General features: G+C 44.7%; 1 protein-coding gene across 1 annotated transcript in view; it reads right to left on the minus strand.

The window, feature by feature from the left end:
• The window catches only part of BMPER (BMP binding endothelial regulator), a 216,185-nt gene that overhangs the window by 138,318 nt on the left and 59,349 nt on the right, over positions 1–18,518 (minus strand). The window contains exons 4-5 of the mRNA XM_077302588.1: positions 4,345–4,427; positions 1,405–1,495 (exon numbers count right to left, since the gene is read on the minus strand). Of these exons, the coding sequence (XP_077158703.1) occupies positions 1,405–1,495; positions 4,345–4,427 (174 nt within the window). The remainder of the gene's footprint in view (positions 1–1,404; positions 1,496–4,344; positions 4,428–18,518) is intronic.

An 18,518-nucleotide genomic window follows, 5' to 3' on the forward strand; every position in this document is an offset into this window, starting at 1 on the left:
CAAATAAGGGCACTAACTGGAAACAGGCTAAAAACTTTCAAAACTATACAAGCACAAAGGAATACAACTGTTCAAGCTATCTGCAAACAACTGAGTCAAGCCACTCCTAACCAATCAAATCTTTCCATTCAGCTGTTTCCAAAGAGCTCCCATTTGTGACACCATGCTTTGGTGAACACCACAAAATCTAGATCTAATATATTATTGAATACTTTTTTTATTGCACCAATTAAGCATATGCAGAAGATTATATATCAAATGTATTATTAGTAAAATAGCAATCAATCACTTGGGGGGGGGGGGACAGGCTGATGCTATCTACCAAAGTAACACAAATCTGCTATCAATAAAAGTAAAATGAACATAAAAGGTAAAATAAAATAAGCCAGAAATATTAGGGGCCTTTACGCACGGGGATCTTTGTTGCAAATTGTTTGCAGAATGAAAAATCGCCATTTAAAATAGTGGAATTCGTTGTTATGCATACCTGCCTTTGTAGTGGAATCAGTTGCGTTTTTTAGCGTTTCCCACAGACTTCCGGTCTCGGCAGAAATCGCTAGAAAGGAAGCGCTATTGCCAAGCTCGTCCCGCCCCTGGCCGTCAAGCAGCCAATGGGCAGCCGTTAGCATGCTCCCAAACAGCCCCTTTCCCTTTAAGAAAGGTTTTTTTAAAAAAAAAAACAGACCCATAGCAACGAATCTAGGTAGATTCGTTGCAACGGAGAGACCCATCCACCTGCCTAATGTGAGCTGTCGTTTGATCGTATGATCGTTGCCACGCTGCCTCGAGTGATAAAAAAAAAAATCCCCCCCCCTCTCACGGGCCCGATTTTCGGCTGAATTAATGTATAAAAAATAAAGGGACTTTATTTCAGCAAACGGGCTTTTATGTGGTTTGTGCTTAGTGACTAAAGGTAAAGGACTGAAGCCAGGGAAGCCTCTAAACAGAAAGAGGCTCGCTGGTGCGTTTATCCCCGCTCGCTCAGAGAAAAAAAAATGGCGATCGCTTCGCCGGAAGTTTGGAGGACAGGCTCAGGAGGAGGGACTTTGAAGAAACCGCAACAATGGTAACGCACAGGTCTTTATCGCTAGTGTTACAGATTGTTTGCAAGAGTGTAGCGCTTTCCGGAGGGTGAATCCACTTTTTGGGATTCCCCTGAAAGCGCTACAACGAAGCGCTTTTTGCTGATCGGTTTCAGGAGTGTTGCAGATTGTCTACGACGTCGTGCGTTAAGGCAAATCAATAGCGTTTCCAATTAGCAACCATTGTGCGATTTTGAAGCCGTGCAAAAAGCCCCTAGAAACACATACTTCAGATTTATACAGCGCTGTCTCCTTGAAATCTTACCTAGACATGGAAACATATGCTTTAGATTTATACAGCACTGTCTCCTTGAAATCTTACCTAGACATGTAGGACAACACATTCCTGGCTGCTTCAGGGGATTTTTACAGTGAACCACACACTGAATCTTGGATTCTGTTACCACTCCTTCCTGCCAAAGAACACAAAAAAACCAAAAAGTCATTAATCCGAAACATGATTTTCTGTATTTATTTACAAAGTTTATATCCCAAACTTTCTGCCCAATCTGACCCACCAAGGTGGCTAACAATTTAAAACAAAACTTCATAAAAGCACATCATAAATCCAAAAATACCAAACAGACATTAAAACACAAAAAGACAGCAATCAAAACACAGGTCTGATAGGACATTAGGATCTCTGAGGAAATGCCAGCCAAAACACAGAAGTCTTCACCCACTGGACGGGATTGAAAGGGACAGATAACTGTCCCTTGGGAGGAAGCATCATTTTGGCACTGCAAGAGGAAAAGCCCACTCTTGGGTTTCCACCCATCTAACCTCAGAAGGCAGAAGCACCCAAAGGAGGACTGCAGAAAATGACTGAAGGGGTTGCGTAGGTTTGAATAAGAAATGAAACCAATAGGCAAAAAGTTGTGTCTTCTTGAGATTTATTAAATGCTATCCTAAATAATTTTGCAACCACAACGGGGTCCCGGGTATTCATTCCCGCTTTCTATTGCTTCTTCAGTGGTTGCAATTATAGTCTTAATATAACATCATATAACATCACCAGTATTACAGGTACAGGGTATCACATAGGCAATAGCTCTTCAGAAGTGACCCCTTTACTGAAAGGTGTATTTCTACAAGAAACCAACGGTGTTTCTTCATATGGACTAGGTTTGTATAGGAGCAGGGAGTACTGAGATATGCTGATCCCAGGCCATTCATTGCTTTACAGATCACTACCGGGATAATCAGCCAATACTGCTACTGCTTTGATGGGGTAAGATCTGATTTAAAAGATCCTTCCCACTCAACTTCCAAAGTGAAATAGAGACAGAATCAAAGTCTGTTATCTCGGATGGCTATTACTGATAGGGTCTAGTAAATCAGCTGTCCCCAACCTTTTTATGGTTGAGGACCGGCTCCGGGGGTGGGGAAGAGCCAGCGGCCCGGGGCGCTAATGCGCATGCGCAGCAGCTCCACTCATGCGGGTTTGTGTCCACTGGCGTGCCAGTGGCCACACCTGCCTCTTCCTCCCCCTCTCGCAGCAAGAAGCTAGATGGGCCGTGGCCTGGTGAGCTTCTCGCTGTGGGGGGAGAGGCAGGCGTGGCCAACGGCAGCCAGTTATCAAGGCCTTCACGGCCCGATACCGGGCCGCAGACCGGGGGTTGACAACCCCCGTAGTAAATGATCACTTTGCGCATTTATTGCTTCAGAAGTCAAAATCTTGATACATAAATGGGGAGCTTGCTGTTCATAGCTTCCTGATTTCTGATAGGTCTGTTTGTATTCCTGAGCGCAAGGGGGGGGGGACTCAATGGGATCTTTGAAAGTAGAAACTGTACAGTTTGTCAAACTCATTACATGTGGCTGCTACGGAAAAGAGCAGGGTGTGTTTAATGCCTCCCTGTTCTACTACAATTGCCCTTTTCAGTCGCTATGATTCTGAAGATTCAACCATGCCCAAGGAAAGATGGCAGTGAGAGCGATTCTCTCGATGCAAGAAGTCACCATTTTGCATGAACAGAGCAATGCAATTTATTTTTCAGGTCTGGGTATATAGGATGAGAAACCCAGATTTCACAGAATTCACCCATGCTGAAGCTGGTAAAAAGAAATTATACAAAATGGCAATTAAATTGAGCATCAAGGAGAGGATTGCAGGTGGCATACTTTGGAGGCACACGAGGTTGGAGTGGACACCACCTCCTGATGGTGGCTAATTTCACACGGATCAGATGATGCACTTTCAAAGTGCCTTAGCAGTCCTTTGCAGCTGGATTTCCCTGTGCAAACACAGGAAAAGCTACCTGCAAGCAATGGCCAACATGCATTGGAAGTGCATCACCCAATGTGTGTGAAATTAGCTGATGCCTCAGCATTCTTTCTTCTCCGCAATGACCAATGCCCCCGACAGCAGCAATAATTTTGTGGGAGCAGGCAGAAACAAACAAACAAAACAAAAAAAACACCATGGGACAATGGCCAGAAAATAGATTAACTGTCCCTGATTATGGGCATCAGGGTAAAGTTGTTATATGTGGTGGCAACCAAACCTTTAATATGTCATTCTTAGTTTTGCCAAGTCTGGAGATTTGGGGGTGGAGTTTGGGGAAGAGAAGGGGACTCAACATGGTGGCAGCGCTCTAGAGTCTGCCCAATCTCTGTGCTCTGGAAATCAATTGAAATTTTGGAAGAATGCCAGGCCCTACCTGGAGGCCAGCGATCCTACTCTGTCCTCGTGATACATACAAAGGATCCATTCTGAATCTACTACAGATCGGATATCTGATGTACCTGCTAGCCTTACATAACCTCCAAGTGTATTTTCAGATTGCAGGGTCTGAAAACTGATGTCTACTGATTTGCTTCTGTTACCCACAACTTAGGACAAACTGGGGACAAATAATATTTAGAAACGCCCTGTTAAGTATTTGGGCTGGGAAGCCTATGGTTAGTTTTCTATTTCATATAAACATTTCAGACTTTCAGATTCCCCACTCCTTAACATCTTGAATCCATTTCTGTCTGCAAATGCTTTCACGGAAGGTATTGGATCTTTCCTCGGGGAGATCTTTATTTTCTTGATGTTTTCATAGGCAAATGCCCGAGCAAAAGAATACGAACAGCAATACCCTTACACCACTTGTGTCTTCCATCCTTCACTTACCTTCAGATTCTTCATTTAACCACCAAACCAGGTTGATACATTTCGTTATATGAAACAGGAAAAGCAGGACCCTCTGCCTTTATTGAGATTTACAAAAGTCAAAAATTCAGCCACTGAACATTTATGACTTCCCCTCCTTACCTGGCACTGATGCATGGTACAGGGTTTTTCTGGGACCTGCCATATAGCTGAGCTATTATATGAAGTTCCTTCAAAACTGCAGCCTAGAAAAAAGAAACGAAGCAGGACACACCCTGTGAGTCCGTCTACACGAAGCTTCTTAGAAGAGCAGCATGCCTTAAAGGATTGTTAAAAGTCTCCCAAGCAACAAGCACAGCATTTCAGAGAGATCCTTGCACTCACAGAAGGTTCTTTTCGAAAATACCAAGAACGGTTCATTTAAAAAGTTAAACAAGCTTCTAGCCCTCCTGAGCCAGAAGACACCTTTAAAAACCTGTATACCAGTGGTTCTCAACCTTCCTAATGCTGTACTTCAATACAGTTCCTCGTGTTGTGTTGACCCCGAACCATAAAATTATGCAAGTGTTCTTTCACAGAAATTAAACTGAAACTGACCAATGGCGTGAAGATCTATTGCTCATAATGGTATATAAATTGGGTTTTTTTTTCCAGGGTTTCTCAGTTCAGTTCTGCCTCTTGTCCCACCATGCTGATCGCTTTTTTTCCACTGCTCTAGACAGATGAACGCTCTGTCTCGTCCTGCCGCGACCCCTCCCAACCTGAGAGGAAGGGATGACAGATAATAGTGTGGTTAAGAAGTGCTTTAGTGCAGCTGTCCCTAGCCCCCGGTTCGGAGACTGGTACCGGTCCATGGATCCATCGGTACTGGGCCGCAGCTCTTCCTCGTCCTCCTCCCCGGCTGCTGCCTCAGGGGCTGCCTTGCCACTCTGCTGCCGCTCACCTTTGGTGCTCTCCAGCAGCCGCCATGATTGGGGCTCCCCCTTGGAGTGGCACTGTGCAGCTGCTGTAGGCAGTGCCCTCCGTGGGTGGCAGGACGTCAGAGGCACTGATGGGAAAGCAAGCAGAGCAGGGGCTCAGGCGGCAGTGACATCCCTTAGCAAAAGGCTACCCCCCCCCCCGGGCCTCAGTAAAATTGTTAAGTGTTGACTGGTCCCCGGTGATAAAAAGGTTGGGGACCACTGCTTTAGCACCTAAGCAGGCCTACTCAGGAGTAAGCCCCATATTATTCAAGAGGCTTTCTCCCTGGATACATTCTCAGGATTGTAGTTGATGGGCACTAACAATCCCTTTGATCTGATCAAGCACATTTTTTTAAAATCACACTCTTCTTCCAGGGCAGAACAAATGTTTTTTGAATGCCCTGTTTCATCCTCACAGGTTGGACTAAGCGTGACTGGCCCAGGGAGTTTCATTGCTAAATAGGGATTGGAACCTCAGTCTTTGCAGGCCTAATTAGGGTTGCCAGGCTCCAGGTGGTGGCTGAAGAAAGACCTCCTGGGATTACAGCTGGTTCCCAGGCAACTGAAACCAGTTTCCCTTAAAGAAAATGGCCACTTTGCAAGGGGAACTGTTATGCATGTGGACATTGAACCATGTGTCAATACTATGCTAATGAAGAGTTGCAATGCACCCAATTGCTAACCTCTTCTGTCCTCAGCTATGACCAGCGGGAAGTCTCTTGGATGGACCAGTTGTGAGGCTCCACTAGAGCCAATCAGGTTTCTTGGCGGGAAGCCTGAAGTGTATATAAGTTTGTGGGATGCTTGCATGACTGATTAGTGCTTGAGTTCTTGTTGGAGTTTAATAAAGGAGGTGAGCACTGAAGACACTGCGTCTGTCTCTACTGAACCCACAGATCTAACAGAGACCCTGTGGCATTGTACCTCGTTGGAATTACACCTCCCCTCCTCAAACCCTGCCCTCCTCAGGCTCCACTCCCCAAATCTCCAGGTATATCCCAGCTGAGGGCAGCCCTAGTCCCAAATTAGCATCCTAACCATATAGCAGCCATTTTGCCATATGCGAGGAGACCAAGGGGAAGGAACAAATCTATAACACAACCAGAGCTGTTCTTTCTTAGATTAGCAGTCTTGTACTAATGGGGGATCCCTTGGTGTTTGTTAGATCATTGTCCTTCCTCCCAATGGGAGAGCTCATTTGACCACAAGCCGAACAGTAAATAAATGCTTAGGAACATTCTTGCTGTGCTTATATAAGCCACATATAGTGTCTTCCAGTTCTGTACCTTTGTCCAAGAAGTTCCAGGTGCAAAGATGCTACTTAATGGGATATAAACATCTGAAAGATTCTTCCGAAAACTGCTTGAGTGGTAAACATCTTTCACCTTGGTAAGTTTACTCAGCCAGGTAGAATTCCACCTGCTATTCGACCGAGCACAGAGCGTGCATCGGGCCTGGAAAGTAGCAATTACTGAATTCTTCACATTCAGAAATATCTCTGAAGGCTTTGGTTTGCGTCCTCCTCATTACACCATAATCAAGCATTAAGACTATTCATGCCATTTATCTTCCAGATGAAGAGGAGACAACTTCTGGATTAAATCAAGGGGGGGGAGGGGAGAGTCAAGCCTCATTCCAGCATATTCTTAAAACACAACGCACAAGTCCAGACTGCTTCCAATGCAATGAGGCTTTACCAATTTGTACCCGCTAGGGATTTGCTTATAATTTACAGACCATCTCAGTAGCATTTAATTAAGGCAAAAGAAGAGCCTTCTGAGACGGAAAAATATCCCTCCACCCCACCCTTGTGAGATCAAGAAATCACATTACGGACTTAAGTTGAAAGAGGCAGGTTCCTCCTCATGGATTCAGGGCATATCTAGAAGTATGATTTAGATGCAACTTGAATTTTTGTGCATTTCATGGTCAAAGAGACATGCCCCTACTCTGTAATATGGAATCTGCCATGTCTGCAAAAAGGTTATGCGAATGAATGCTCTCTTTTTGCATAGGGAACTATGCAAAGTGCCATGCATACTAGTTCTGTTATATAAAATGACTAATAAGTAGCACAATAAAATTAGAGCCCAGTAGCACCTTTAAGATCAACAAAGATTTATTCAGGGTGTGAGCTTTCGAGTGCAAGCACTCTTTGTGGACTCTGGACTCTGATTTTATTTAGCAGTGTACAAGTGACATATATACAAGAAACATATAGACAGGACACATTTTTTCTCTGTGTCACTGATGAATAAGTTGCCCACCAAATTCATTCAAAATACCCATCTAGATTCTAAAAATTCATTGTGGGTTTTGCTTATTTTAGGTGAGCAGAAATCTTCTAAGCAAGTCATTTTTTTTAACACTCCCAAGAGGAAAAAATACATAGCAACATTCTGTAAACTGGCCCCACAACCTCCTTTTCTGACCAGGTTTTTGTGATTTTTCCCTCCTATATTGCCCCCCCCCCATCTTTAAAAAAATGTTTCTATTGGCATGAAAAAATAAACATCAGAAGGGGGAAAAAGATATATTCAAGGACATGTTATATTTAATTCTTGATAAATTATTCCTCAGAGGAAATTCCAGACAAACGAACACAGAAATACAAGAATAGGCCAACAATACCCTCATAAAAAGGAATCATCTGTATTCTATAAACATTAATATGTTGACCAAGTTGAAAAAACCCTGCAAATCCTACATAGAAGATATCAAATGTGTTTTCACATATTTTTAAAACATTACAAAACCACTGATGCTGCCGGGCCAAGCCAGAAATTCTGGTCAGTTTTACTTATGCTAAACGTGTAATAATCCTCCTTGAATAATTACTGAAAGCTAAAGCAGACCTAACCCCGAACCATGGTTAAAATACTACTTAAAGGTAATTCCTATTCAGCATCTTGGTCCTTCCTATTCAAGATTCATTACTATGTATGCTAAGGATCCCAGCCTCCAGGCGGGACCTGGGGATCTCCTGGAATTACAACTCATCTCCAGACTACAGAGATAAGATCCCCCTGAAAAAAATAGATGCTTTGGAGGGAAAACTGTATGACATTGTACCCCACTGAAGTTCCTGCCCTCCTCAGGCATCGTCCCCAAATCTCCAGGAGTTTCCCAACCTGCATCTGGCAACCCTTCCCACATCCTCTGCTGGTGGCCAGGAGGAACCTGGCATAGGGTTGCCAAGTCACTTCTGGCCACTGACAGGGGATGGGGGAGTAGTTCATCAGTGGGATGGGCTGCCTAAGGGGGTGGTGAGCTCCCCCTCACTGGTAGTCTTCAAGCCGTGACTGGACAAAGAATGGTCCTGGATGCTTTAGGCTGGTCCTGCATTAAGCAGGAGATGGGACTAGAGGGCCTCTATGGACACTTTCCAACTCTATGGTTCTATGATTCTTATCATGAATGCTTGAGGCCGATTCTGCATTGAGTAGTGGGTTGGACTAGATGATGACCTCTGCGGTACCCTTCAAGCCCTATGATTCTAAATGCACTGCTGAATCAGACCAGTGGTCCATCTATTCCAGCATCCTGTTTCACACATTGGTCAACTAATTCACTCTGGAGAGCCAACAAATATGGCCTAGAGGCTGAGACATTCCCCGGTGTTTCCTCCAAGCGCTGGTATTCAAAGATTTGCTGCCTTTGAACACTTCCATCCTCTTCAGTCACCATGGCTGGTAGCCATTGATGGACCTCTCCTCCACGCATCTGCCTGATGCCCTTTCAAAGCTATCTGTGATTTTGTTGACCTTCCTAAGCATCTGATCGCAAAGGATGCAACTTTGGGGTTAATATACTAGGTTGGGTTTATTCTAGAAATTCCCCAAGTATTTGTCACGGAAAGTTCATGTGTCATGAGAAAACAGAAAGTATCCCATGAGAAAGAAAAAGGCTCATGTGAGCCTTGGGTTGCCAACCTCCAGGTGGGGCCTGGAGACAGACCTCCTGGAATTAGAGAGTAGCTCCAGACTGTATAATCAGCCCCTCCTCTCTCCAAATCCTTCCCTGGTAATATTGACTGGTTTGGAGGTCCTTACCTGTGGCATTGCACCACAGACAGATCCTTCCTCTGTTTCCCAGCCCAAGGCTGCTAACCCTATAACCTCGTCTATCTGCCCACAACTATCTGCCACTGCAATTTTGTATGCTTCCTTACAACACCCTTGGTGTCTCCTAAGAGGAGGCTTTTGCAGAACAGTCAGGAGAGGGAGGATCTGGGAAATTACAGGCTTATTAGCTTAAACTGGCATTTGGTAAATTGAATAGACAATAAAATGAATGTCTGCAAGGATATGGAATGATTACTGCAAACCTTGCAAAATACTAGCTGAAAGCAAATCTTGCCTAATGTGCCATATAAGATGCAAACTGGGTTTGGTGGATAAAGGAAGTGGACTGGATATTTCCCTGCAATCCTCTTTCAAAGAATGTTCTAAAAGTTACCTAATAGAGTTTGTCACTGAGGTTAGGCCAGCTTAAGCTTGATCAGTATCTAGGAGTGAGATTGTCTGGGCTCTCTGGAGGAAAGGGCAGGTACCAAGAATTCCCTGGGATGCTTGCGCTGTCGGAACGAAGGCCTGGGTGTTCAGGGGCTGCTCTCACTGGCTACCAAGGTGCTCAATTTCAGGAGGGCATCCATGTCAGGCTGAAGGAGAAGAGCTAAAATCAGATTCAGTAGCACCTTTGAGAACAAGATTTTAGGGGTATCGGCTTTGGAGAGTCAAAGCTCCCTTTGTCAGATACCAGGTAAAGCTTCTTGTTCATAAAGGGCCGCTGGGCTGGAACCTAGCCCAACTGCTTAGGGGAGTCAAAACCAACAAATAATTCTTAGTGGGTGCATGTCAAGGTGTGTGTCCTGTGCTCTTTGAAGAGCAAGATGATAAATGGATGATAGAACACAGACAGATGATGGATGGATGGATGGATGGATGGATGGATGGATGGATGGATGGATGGATGGATGGATGGATGGATGGATGGATGGATGGATGGATGGATGGATCAGGCTGTGAGATGGTACCTCAGGCTGTGAGATGGATGAAGCACAACCCCAACTGTCTCTCAGGACACACATGGGTGGGTGGGTGGGTGGATAGAGGGACAGACAGACAGATCCTAAGTAGAATTCTACTCTTCTCACTTAAGATAAATTTAGGTGGGCAGCCATGTTGGTCTGAAGCAGCTGAACAAAGTTTGAGTCCGGTAGTACCTTTAAGACTAAGAAAGTTTTTGTAATGTATAAGCTTGTATAAGAGCCAGTTTGATGTAGTGGTTAGGAGTGCAGACTTCTAATCTGGCAAGCCGGGTTCAATTCTACACTTCCCCCACATGCAGCCAGCTGGGTGACCTTGGTACAATTCCGTTTATGGTGGCCTCATCAATGGTTTTGAGAACAGGGGCAGTCAGCGAAAAGAAACTGCACCTTATAAAGAAAACCACCCCACAAAACATGGGGATATGAGCCAGGATCCAAAGCTGCTGAAAAGACTCTGCTGGTTGTAATAAATCATGGTTTAAATATGAGTCACCAATCTGGCACTGCTGTAAAAGGGGAAAAAATACACAAAATGCCCTTCAGGGATATATTTACAAAAAGCTCTGCTTATGCTTCACCTGTAGTGCTGTGCCGATGCTTAGTCACCGGAATTCTGAGAACAGCATGACTTAATTGGAAATGATTTGAAAGAACGGCAACCGAGATCATAATGGATCTGCAATAGATAATGCCAGAGGAAAAAACCTGTTTGGGTGATTAAAAACAGAAGCGGAAAAGTGATCATTTTTGATGCACTGCCATAGAGGAAGGTGAGAACGATTGTTCTTAAGAGATGAGGAAAGAACACGTTGCAACAATCAGATAACCCAGGCGCCTGCAAGGGTGACTCTAGCCAATCTCACTGCTGCTCCAAATTACTCAAACCCATTTCACGCAAGCAGTGTAAGGGGGCCACTGGAGACCAGGCAGAGACTGTTCCGTGAGAAAAGGTGTTTATATGCAGCAGCTCACCACCTGGAACAGAAGAGACTGTGGGAGCAAGCCTAAACAGGTTTACTCAGAAGTACATGGCTAGTGTGGTGCGGTTGAGAGGGCCAGACGAGTATCTGTGAGACCCAGGTTCAAATCCCTACTTGTGCCCTACTTGTGTCCTCACCTTAGGACAGTCACTTTTTTCTCAGGGTTGTTGTGAGGATAAAATGGAGGAGGGGAGAACAATGTAAGCTGCCTTGGGTCCCCCCCCCCCCCCAATTAGGAGAGAAAGGTGGGCGTAGAAATGAATAAAAATTCAAAAATAAATAAGTCCTGTGCTATTTAATGGGGCTTTAAGACTGCAGCTTTTAGCTCACAGAACAGAAATGGGATATTCACTAGCTAACTGGCATGGTAAGGAATCCAATGCTCAGGGCAGCCCTGCATGATTTTTAAGGATAAATCATCACACCAAGGAGGAAGGAGAAGAAGAAGAGTTCACTGCCCAAAAGAGTCTCAAAGTGGCCTACAATCACCTTCCCTGCTTCTACCTACAAATGGACACCCTGTGAGGCAGGTATGGCTGAAAGAGAACGGTGACTGGCCTAAGTCCTCCCACCTGGCTGCATGTGGAGGAGTGGGGGATCAAACCCAGTTCTCCAGAGTAGAAGCCGCCATTCTTAACCACTACACCAAGCTGGCTCCCAAAGTGATGTTCATTGCTGCCTAACCTGTAGCCCATCGTGAGATTGGTACCTCAGGCTGTGAGATGGATGAAGCACAACCCCAACTGTTTCTCAGGACACATCATCTTGTCCAAAATGGAACCAGATTTGTCCATGATACGATCACTGAGTGGCAAGCCACAACAACCCCACTGAGATCCATCTGAGAGCCTGGGCATCCAGAAGACATCTGGGAAATGTATCCATCTGTTTCAGGCTCTTGTGGCGCAGGGTGTTAAGGCAGCCAACATGCTGTCTGAAGCTCTGACCATGAGACTGGGAGTTTGATCCCAGCAGCCGGCTCAAGGTTGACTCAGCCTTACATCCTTCCGAGGTCGGTAAAATGAGTACCCAGCTTACTGGGGGGTAAAACGGTAATGACTGGGGAAGGCACTGGCAAACCACCCTGTATTGAGTCTGCCAAGAAAATGCTAGAGGGCGTCACCCCAAGGATCAGACATGACTCGGTGCTTTACCTTTTTACTTTTTTTCAGGCTACAGGATCTGAGGATGCAAGGGTATCCATTGCTAGTTTTAGGAAATCATGTACCTGTGAGAACTTATTGCTTTCATATAACCCATTAAAGTTCTTGTGATATTTGTTCTAACTTACATATGTGAAGAATGACCTCACTCCTAAACAACATGCACAAACACGCACAAACACAAGTTCCAGGCTAATACATAACACTGTTGAAACCCTAACTTTGGTAAGTTCTTCTCAAAAAGCTTTAGAAATAACAAACTATTTGGTGAACTACCTCATAGATAATATCTTGACACTCCGCTGTGACATTCCCCCAGCATTTGACACAGTAAAAGAACTGGAGGCCACTTGGCTGCCTTCAGAGGGATGGCATGACACTTTCAGGTGCCTTAGGCAGACCAAGGTAGATAAGCTGCTGCCTTCAGTGAGGCCTATCAGTTGTCCACTAGACTCCTGCTCCTTAAAATTAGAAATGAAAGGTCAGGAGGACCACTACAGGATATAATAAATCTCTCCCTGACTTCAGAGACCTTCTCAGGTGGTCTGAAGTAGGCAGTGGTTCATCCTCTTTTGAAAAAAAAACTAGCATGTGACCATGCCAGCTACCATCCTGCCTTGCATCTTGAGTTTCTGGGAAAGGTGGCTGAGCGGATGGCTGTGGACCAACTTCTAGCATACCTAGATAAAGCTTTGGTGCTTGACCCATTCCAGTCCAGCTTCCACCCTGGCCTCACAGCAGCATGAGACATGGTAGATCACAAGCTTCTTGTCTGCCAACTAGTTGGTACAGGGGTACAGGGGACTGCCCTTAAGTGGCTGATTTCCTTTCTCCACAATCAAGGACAAAGGGTTAGCGATCAGTGTGAGTCAGTCACAACACTGTCCACTCCAGTGTGGAGTCCTGCAGGGCATGAACCTTTTACTGACATTATTCAATATCTTTATGGGCCTTCTTGCCAGGTTAAGCCAGAGCTTCAGGCTTGGGTGTCATCGATATGTGGATGCCACCTAGCTTTGTCTCCAGATATCTCCAGCTGCCTACACTCATCATTAAGTGGTGGAGTTGTCTGTTTGGAGAAAAGAGCACAAGATGAAAAGGGAAAGGAGAAAGACAGAGGCCTATCTGAATATAGGCCGCCATGGCCTCAACCATCAGCCTGGTGGGAGAGTGCCGTTTTACAGGCCCTGCCGAACTTTCACAGCTCCATCATTTGGTGTTTTGTCCTTGGAGAAAAGCTACAAACCCCCTCGTACAGAAAACTAGTGTGGTGCTCAACCACCGTGGCAGCCAAAGCTCTCTTCCTATCAGAGGAAACCTGCCATTGCAGAAGTTTGGACTAGTGACCTGAAGGGCCCATTCCAACAATGCCCTTCTGTGGTTCTATGGAGCGATCTTTGCCCTGCCTTCACACTGACATCAATGGGAGGTGTGCATTGGGAACAAGAACAGAGCACGGCTCACAGTTATCATAACCATACCTTTATCCATCTCCAATCCACTGATATAACAAACATTTATTCGGAAAGCAAATGCGTATTTGTTATAGATGGAGACAGACCCAAATTAAAATGACATATCTCCATCCAACTAAATAGGGAAATGCTGCCAAATCCACTTCTATAACAATCTATGATCTCATGTGTTTTGATTAAATATACCGAATAAATGAGAGAGGGAGAAAGGCATTTTTTGCTTTCCTGCTACAACTGTAGGAGAAACTAGACAAAAATCCATTCTTTCACTCTTACTTGGGAACCCAAGAACTTCATGACTGTCTACATGTCAGCTCAGCTCTCTAATCTGAATATTCAATTTCTGAAATGAGGCTCGGTGAGGCTTAGCGTTCCCAAGAAGTCACATGCTCTGACTGGAAGACTTTTGTTCTTGACTCAGATGCGTTGGGGCGAGGTGCAGTTGCGCCATGGCAGGGAAGAATGCCCTCTCCGAGTGCTTAAGCAACTCTTCTAGAGTCGTTGCTTCATGTACTCCAGCAATTAGTTGAGCCACCGTATTGCAAACAGGACTGACCTGAGCAATTGAGCCTTAAATTGGAGGCAGTACTTGGGCAGCAGCTGCCAGTGGATCTACACTTGGGTTCATGGTCATGCCCAAGAAGATTTTTCAGTGCCAGAGATGAGATAACACCGGGCAAGATCCTGGAGACGCCATGAAACGACAATGCTTTGATTTTTGTGGGCCAGGGTGAAAGAATGGCAGAGTGGCCAAAGCAGAACTCATAAAAGAGACATGGGATGGACTTAAAATCATACACTCCTGACAGGTGCTCATCCAACCTCCTTCAAAAACCTCTAACAGAGATTCCACCACCCTCCAAGGCAGCACATTCCATCAATGAACAGCCTTCACCATAAGAAAATGCTTCCTAATATTTAAGTGGAACCTCCTTTCCCATAATTTGAATCCCTTATTCCTAGTCCCTGTCTCTAAAGCTGCAGTAAACAGGTTGGCCCACTCTTCAACATGCCTACCTTTTACATAGTTAAACCCAACTATCATATCACCCTCCTCTTCTCCAAGCCATGCATACCCAGCTCTCCCAGCCTCTCCTTGTAAGGCATGGATTCCTACCCCTCTACTCTCCTAGTCACCCTTCCCTGAACATGTTCCAACTTTTCAATATCCTTCTTGAACTACAGTGTCCAGAACTGGACACAATACTCCAAATGAAGTCTAACCAATGTGGAAGAGAGTGGTATTGTAACTTCCCTTGCTCTAGATTCTATGCTCCTAATAATGCAGCCTAATATCGCATTAGCCTTCTTAGCTGCCATATCAAACAGTTGGCTCATATGCAACTTTTGTCCACCAGAACACCCAAGTCCCTAAGTCTTTTCTCATGGGACTTGGTCCCTCTCGTCACTCTCCTCTGCACCCTCTCAATTTGGTCCATGTTCTTTTTGAAGTGAGGCCTCCAGAACTGCACACGGTACTCCAGGTGGGTTCATAAATATAAATTTTTACTCAGGCTAATAGTTTTGTTCAGTTTCAGTGTTCACCCTGCCATGGAAGCTTGCTGGGTGATGTTGGGTCAGCCTCTCACCATTGGCCCTGCTGGGATATGCAAGAGCTGTAATGTGCATGATTCAAAAGACTATGAAGTGAATCCTACAGGCAGCATCGAGGGAGATGTCTAGTTAGAATATTTAAATTAGGAATCTCCTGGGTTTCCAAAGAGTCTCCTCTAGTTCCCTGATTAGCTCACTTGGAGACTTCCTGCTCCTTTGACCGCAGTTCCACCCTCTTGCCTCCTCAACAAACAAGAGCTAAGGGCCCTGGGGAAGCTGTCTTACTCTAAGCTCTGCAGGGCCTGCAAGATGGAGCTCTTCCACCAGGCATTTGGTTGAGGCCGGGGGGAAGGGGGGAGGTTGATGGGAGTTTCGATCTGGGGCCCCACCCTAGCTGAGCATCCCTGTAATACAATAATAACTAGTGCTGATTTTGTTTGGCTGGCCTTAGTAGATTTGAATTGGGATAGATTGTTTCCTCCATCTTGTGGGTTATTATATGTCTTGTTTACTGTTTTAATGGAGTTTTGATGGGGTATATGTTTATGGTTTTAATTGTTAGCCGCCTCGAGGTGACAAAAGTCATGAGAGGCGGGATGTAAATCCAAATATAAATAAAATAAAATAAAATAAAATAAAATAAAATAAAATAAAATAAAATAAAATAAAATAAAATAAAATAAAATAAAATAAAATAAAATGAAATGAAATGAAATGAAATGAAATGAAATGAAATGAACAACAAAACAGACGGTTAGAAATCTCTTATCTCTCTTTCTATACACAGTTTGTTCTCTTCTAAATAAAGCTATTTTATTCTTTAAGCCAGGGGTAGTCAACCTGTAGTCCTCCAGATGTCCATGATGTACAATTCCCATGAGCCCCTGCCAGCAAACGCTGGCAGGGACTCATGGGAACTGTAGTCCATGGACATCTGGAGGACCACAGGTTAACTACCTCTGCTTTAAGCAGTCTAGGGCTCAACTCCTGCCAACAGGCCTTCCTTCCTTACAGGGTTGTTGTGATGATAAAACTCGGGAAGGGAGCATAACCTTTGTAACCTGCTTTGGGTCTCCATTGGGGAGAAAGGCAGGCTATAAGTATCTAAGTTAAACAAACTGTATATAACTATTTTAGTAGTTTCAGTGGAATTCCAGTTCATTGTCATCTTAAAATATGCCCCTTCTTACATCTGGGATTTTCTATTACTGAATTCAGCTTGGTCTAACAGCACACATTCATAAAACCAAAGCTCTGTGTGTGTGAGTGAGAGAAATAGAGAGAAAGAGAGAGAGAGAGAGAGAGAGAGAGAGAGAGAGAATAAACCCATCAGCTACAAAATGCTATTATTCATCCAGGATAAACATATATCCATCACGTTCGCTTTGTCAGAATTATGGCATATCCTGTTTTCCCAGTGTTATGTTTTTTTCCAGTACATCGGTAGTATGTTTGCATTGGATTTGGGGTTCAGAATTGCCTGTCGAGAGTTCTTTCTCACCACCTCCTCCTTAAGTGACTCCCCTCGTGTTTGGAGCACTTTTTACAAGCCTCTTAAAGAGTTCTACAAATATTGAGCATGTATTAACTTCCTCTCGTCGCTGTTTCTTTCTAAAATATGGTTTCTTGCTTCTTTTACGTGCAAAAAGTAGTACCCAAAGAGCCTGCAGTGAAATCTCCCGATCGGGAACTAAAGTTCATTTGCCTTGCAGGAGGACAGTCCAGGGCTTCCTGTCCAAGTAGTTGTTTGGGAGATGACAAACGTAACCATGAAAGGTGTCACCAGCTGCTCCATTCAGAGTCCTTTTCTTTTACCCACCACGTGCATCTGCATCAAACTGCAGTGAAAAGACACTCATCTGTATGTCCAGCATTTCAGACATTGCATCTCTATCTGTGTCAGAACAGCTGCACTGTTAGCCTGTGAGACTGTGCAGCCTCTTCCTCAGTTGCTGGGCTGGGGGGCGATGGAATATGAAAGATCTACAGTGTGCGTCATTGAATGGAATAGAAAGGGTGTCCTGCAGGGAGCACCGGAGATGTGTATGTAGCATAGTTAGGAGCAGGAACTTCCTAATGATTTCTCAAATTATCTCCCCCAATGTCCTGATTGGCTGAACACGAAACTTCCTGCTTCTCTAGCACACTTCCTCCCCGCTTGCCTCCAGAACAGTTGTTGAACAGACAGAAGAATGACTGCAGACAACAGCTAAGAGTTAGCTGGGTCTCTCTCTCTCTCTCTCTCTCTCTCTCTCTCTCTCTCTCTCCTGCTGTACGTAGTTATTTCTCTTCCAAAATAAAGCTATTTTATTATTTAAGCAGCCTGGTGCTTGGCTCTTTCCTGTATTCAAACTCTGCCACGAGTGTAACAAGTGCTTCTAAATGTTATAGCAAGAAAGGGCTAAAAAAAAAAAAATTGAGAACAGGTGAGAGAAAATGCTCGTGATACAAAAAGAGGTTTTCCCCTAATGTGATTCAGCATACCCTCAAGGATCCTCATGTGGTCCAGGGAAGCTATACAAGATGAAGAGAAGAGTAGAACAGGGAAACCTGACAGGTGGGGAACAGTTCTAAAACATGCCAAAAGAGATGCTTGGATTCCAGGTAGAAGTTGTTGTTTTTTGATTTTACACCATTTATACCGTACTGTTCTACCCAACAGGGACACAAAGTGCTTTGCAACGTTTTCCCTTTCCCTGTTTTGTCTTTACAACAATCCTATGATGTAGGCTAGGCTGAGATTATGTGTTTGACCCAAGACTACCCAGACAATTTCCGAATGATCAATTAGGCTCTGACGTCTTTTTGTTTGTGTCCGTGGTTTGTCCCCCATTCCACACGGAAACAGGCCCCTTCAGAGGTAGTCCCAGGACTGGCCCAACTTGCCCCCTCAGTTGGCCTGCTCAGAAATCCGTGCTCCATTTTTTAACGCAGGATCCAACAGGATGTATGTCAGAGCTGGGCCATATGAAAACTCCCCAGTCGGGCATTCCCAGCCATTCCCACCCACCCCCGAGCATCACTTCTGTCATTTAGCTTCACTTTCTTCCCCAGCCTTTTTTTTTGGGGGGGGGGAGGAAAAACCCCATTGCCATGTTTTGTCAGCCCCTTTCCTCCTTTCTCTTTTTTCTTTAGGATTCAACAGCATACTT

Source organism: Paroedura picta, chromosome 11 (genome assembly GCF_049243985.1).
Source record: "Paroedura picta isolate Pp20150507F chromosome 11, Ppicta_v3.0, whole genome shotgun sequence".
Taxonomy (NCBI): domain Eukaryota; kingdom Metazoa; phylum Chordata; class Lepidosauria; order Squamata; family Gekkonidae; genus Paroedura; species Paroedura picta.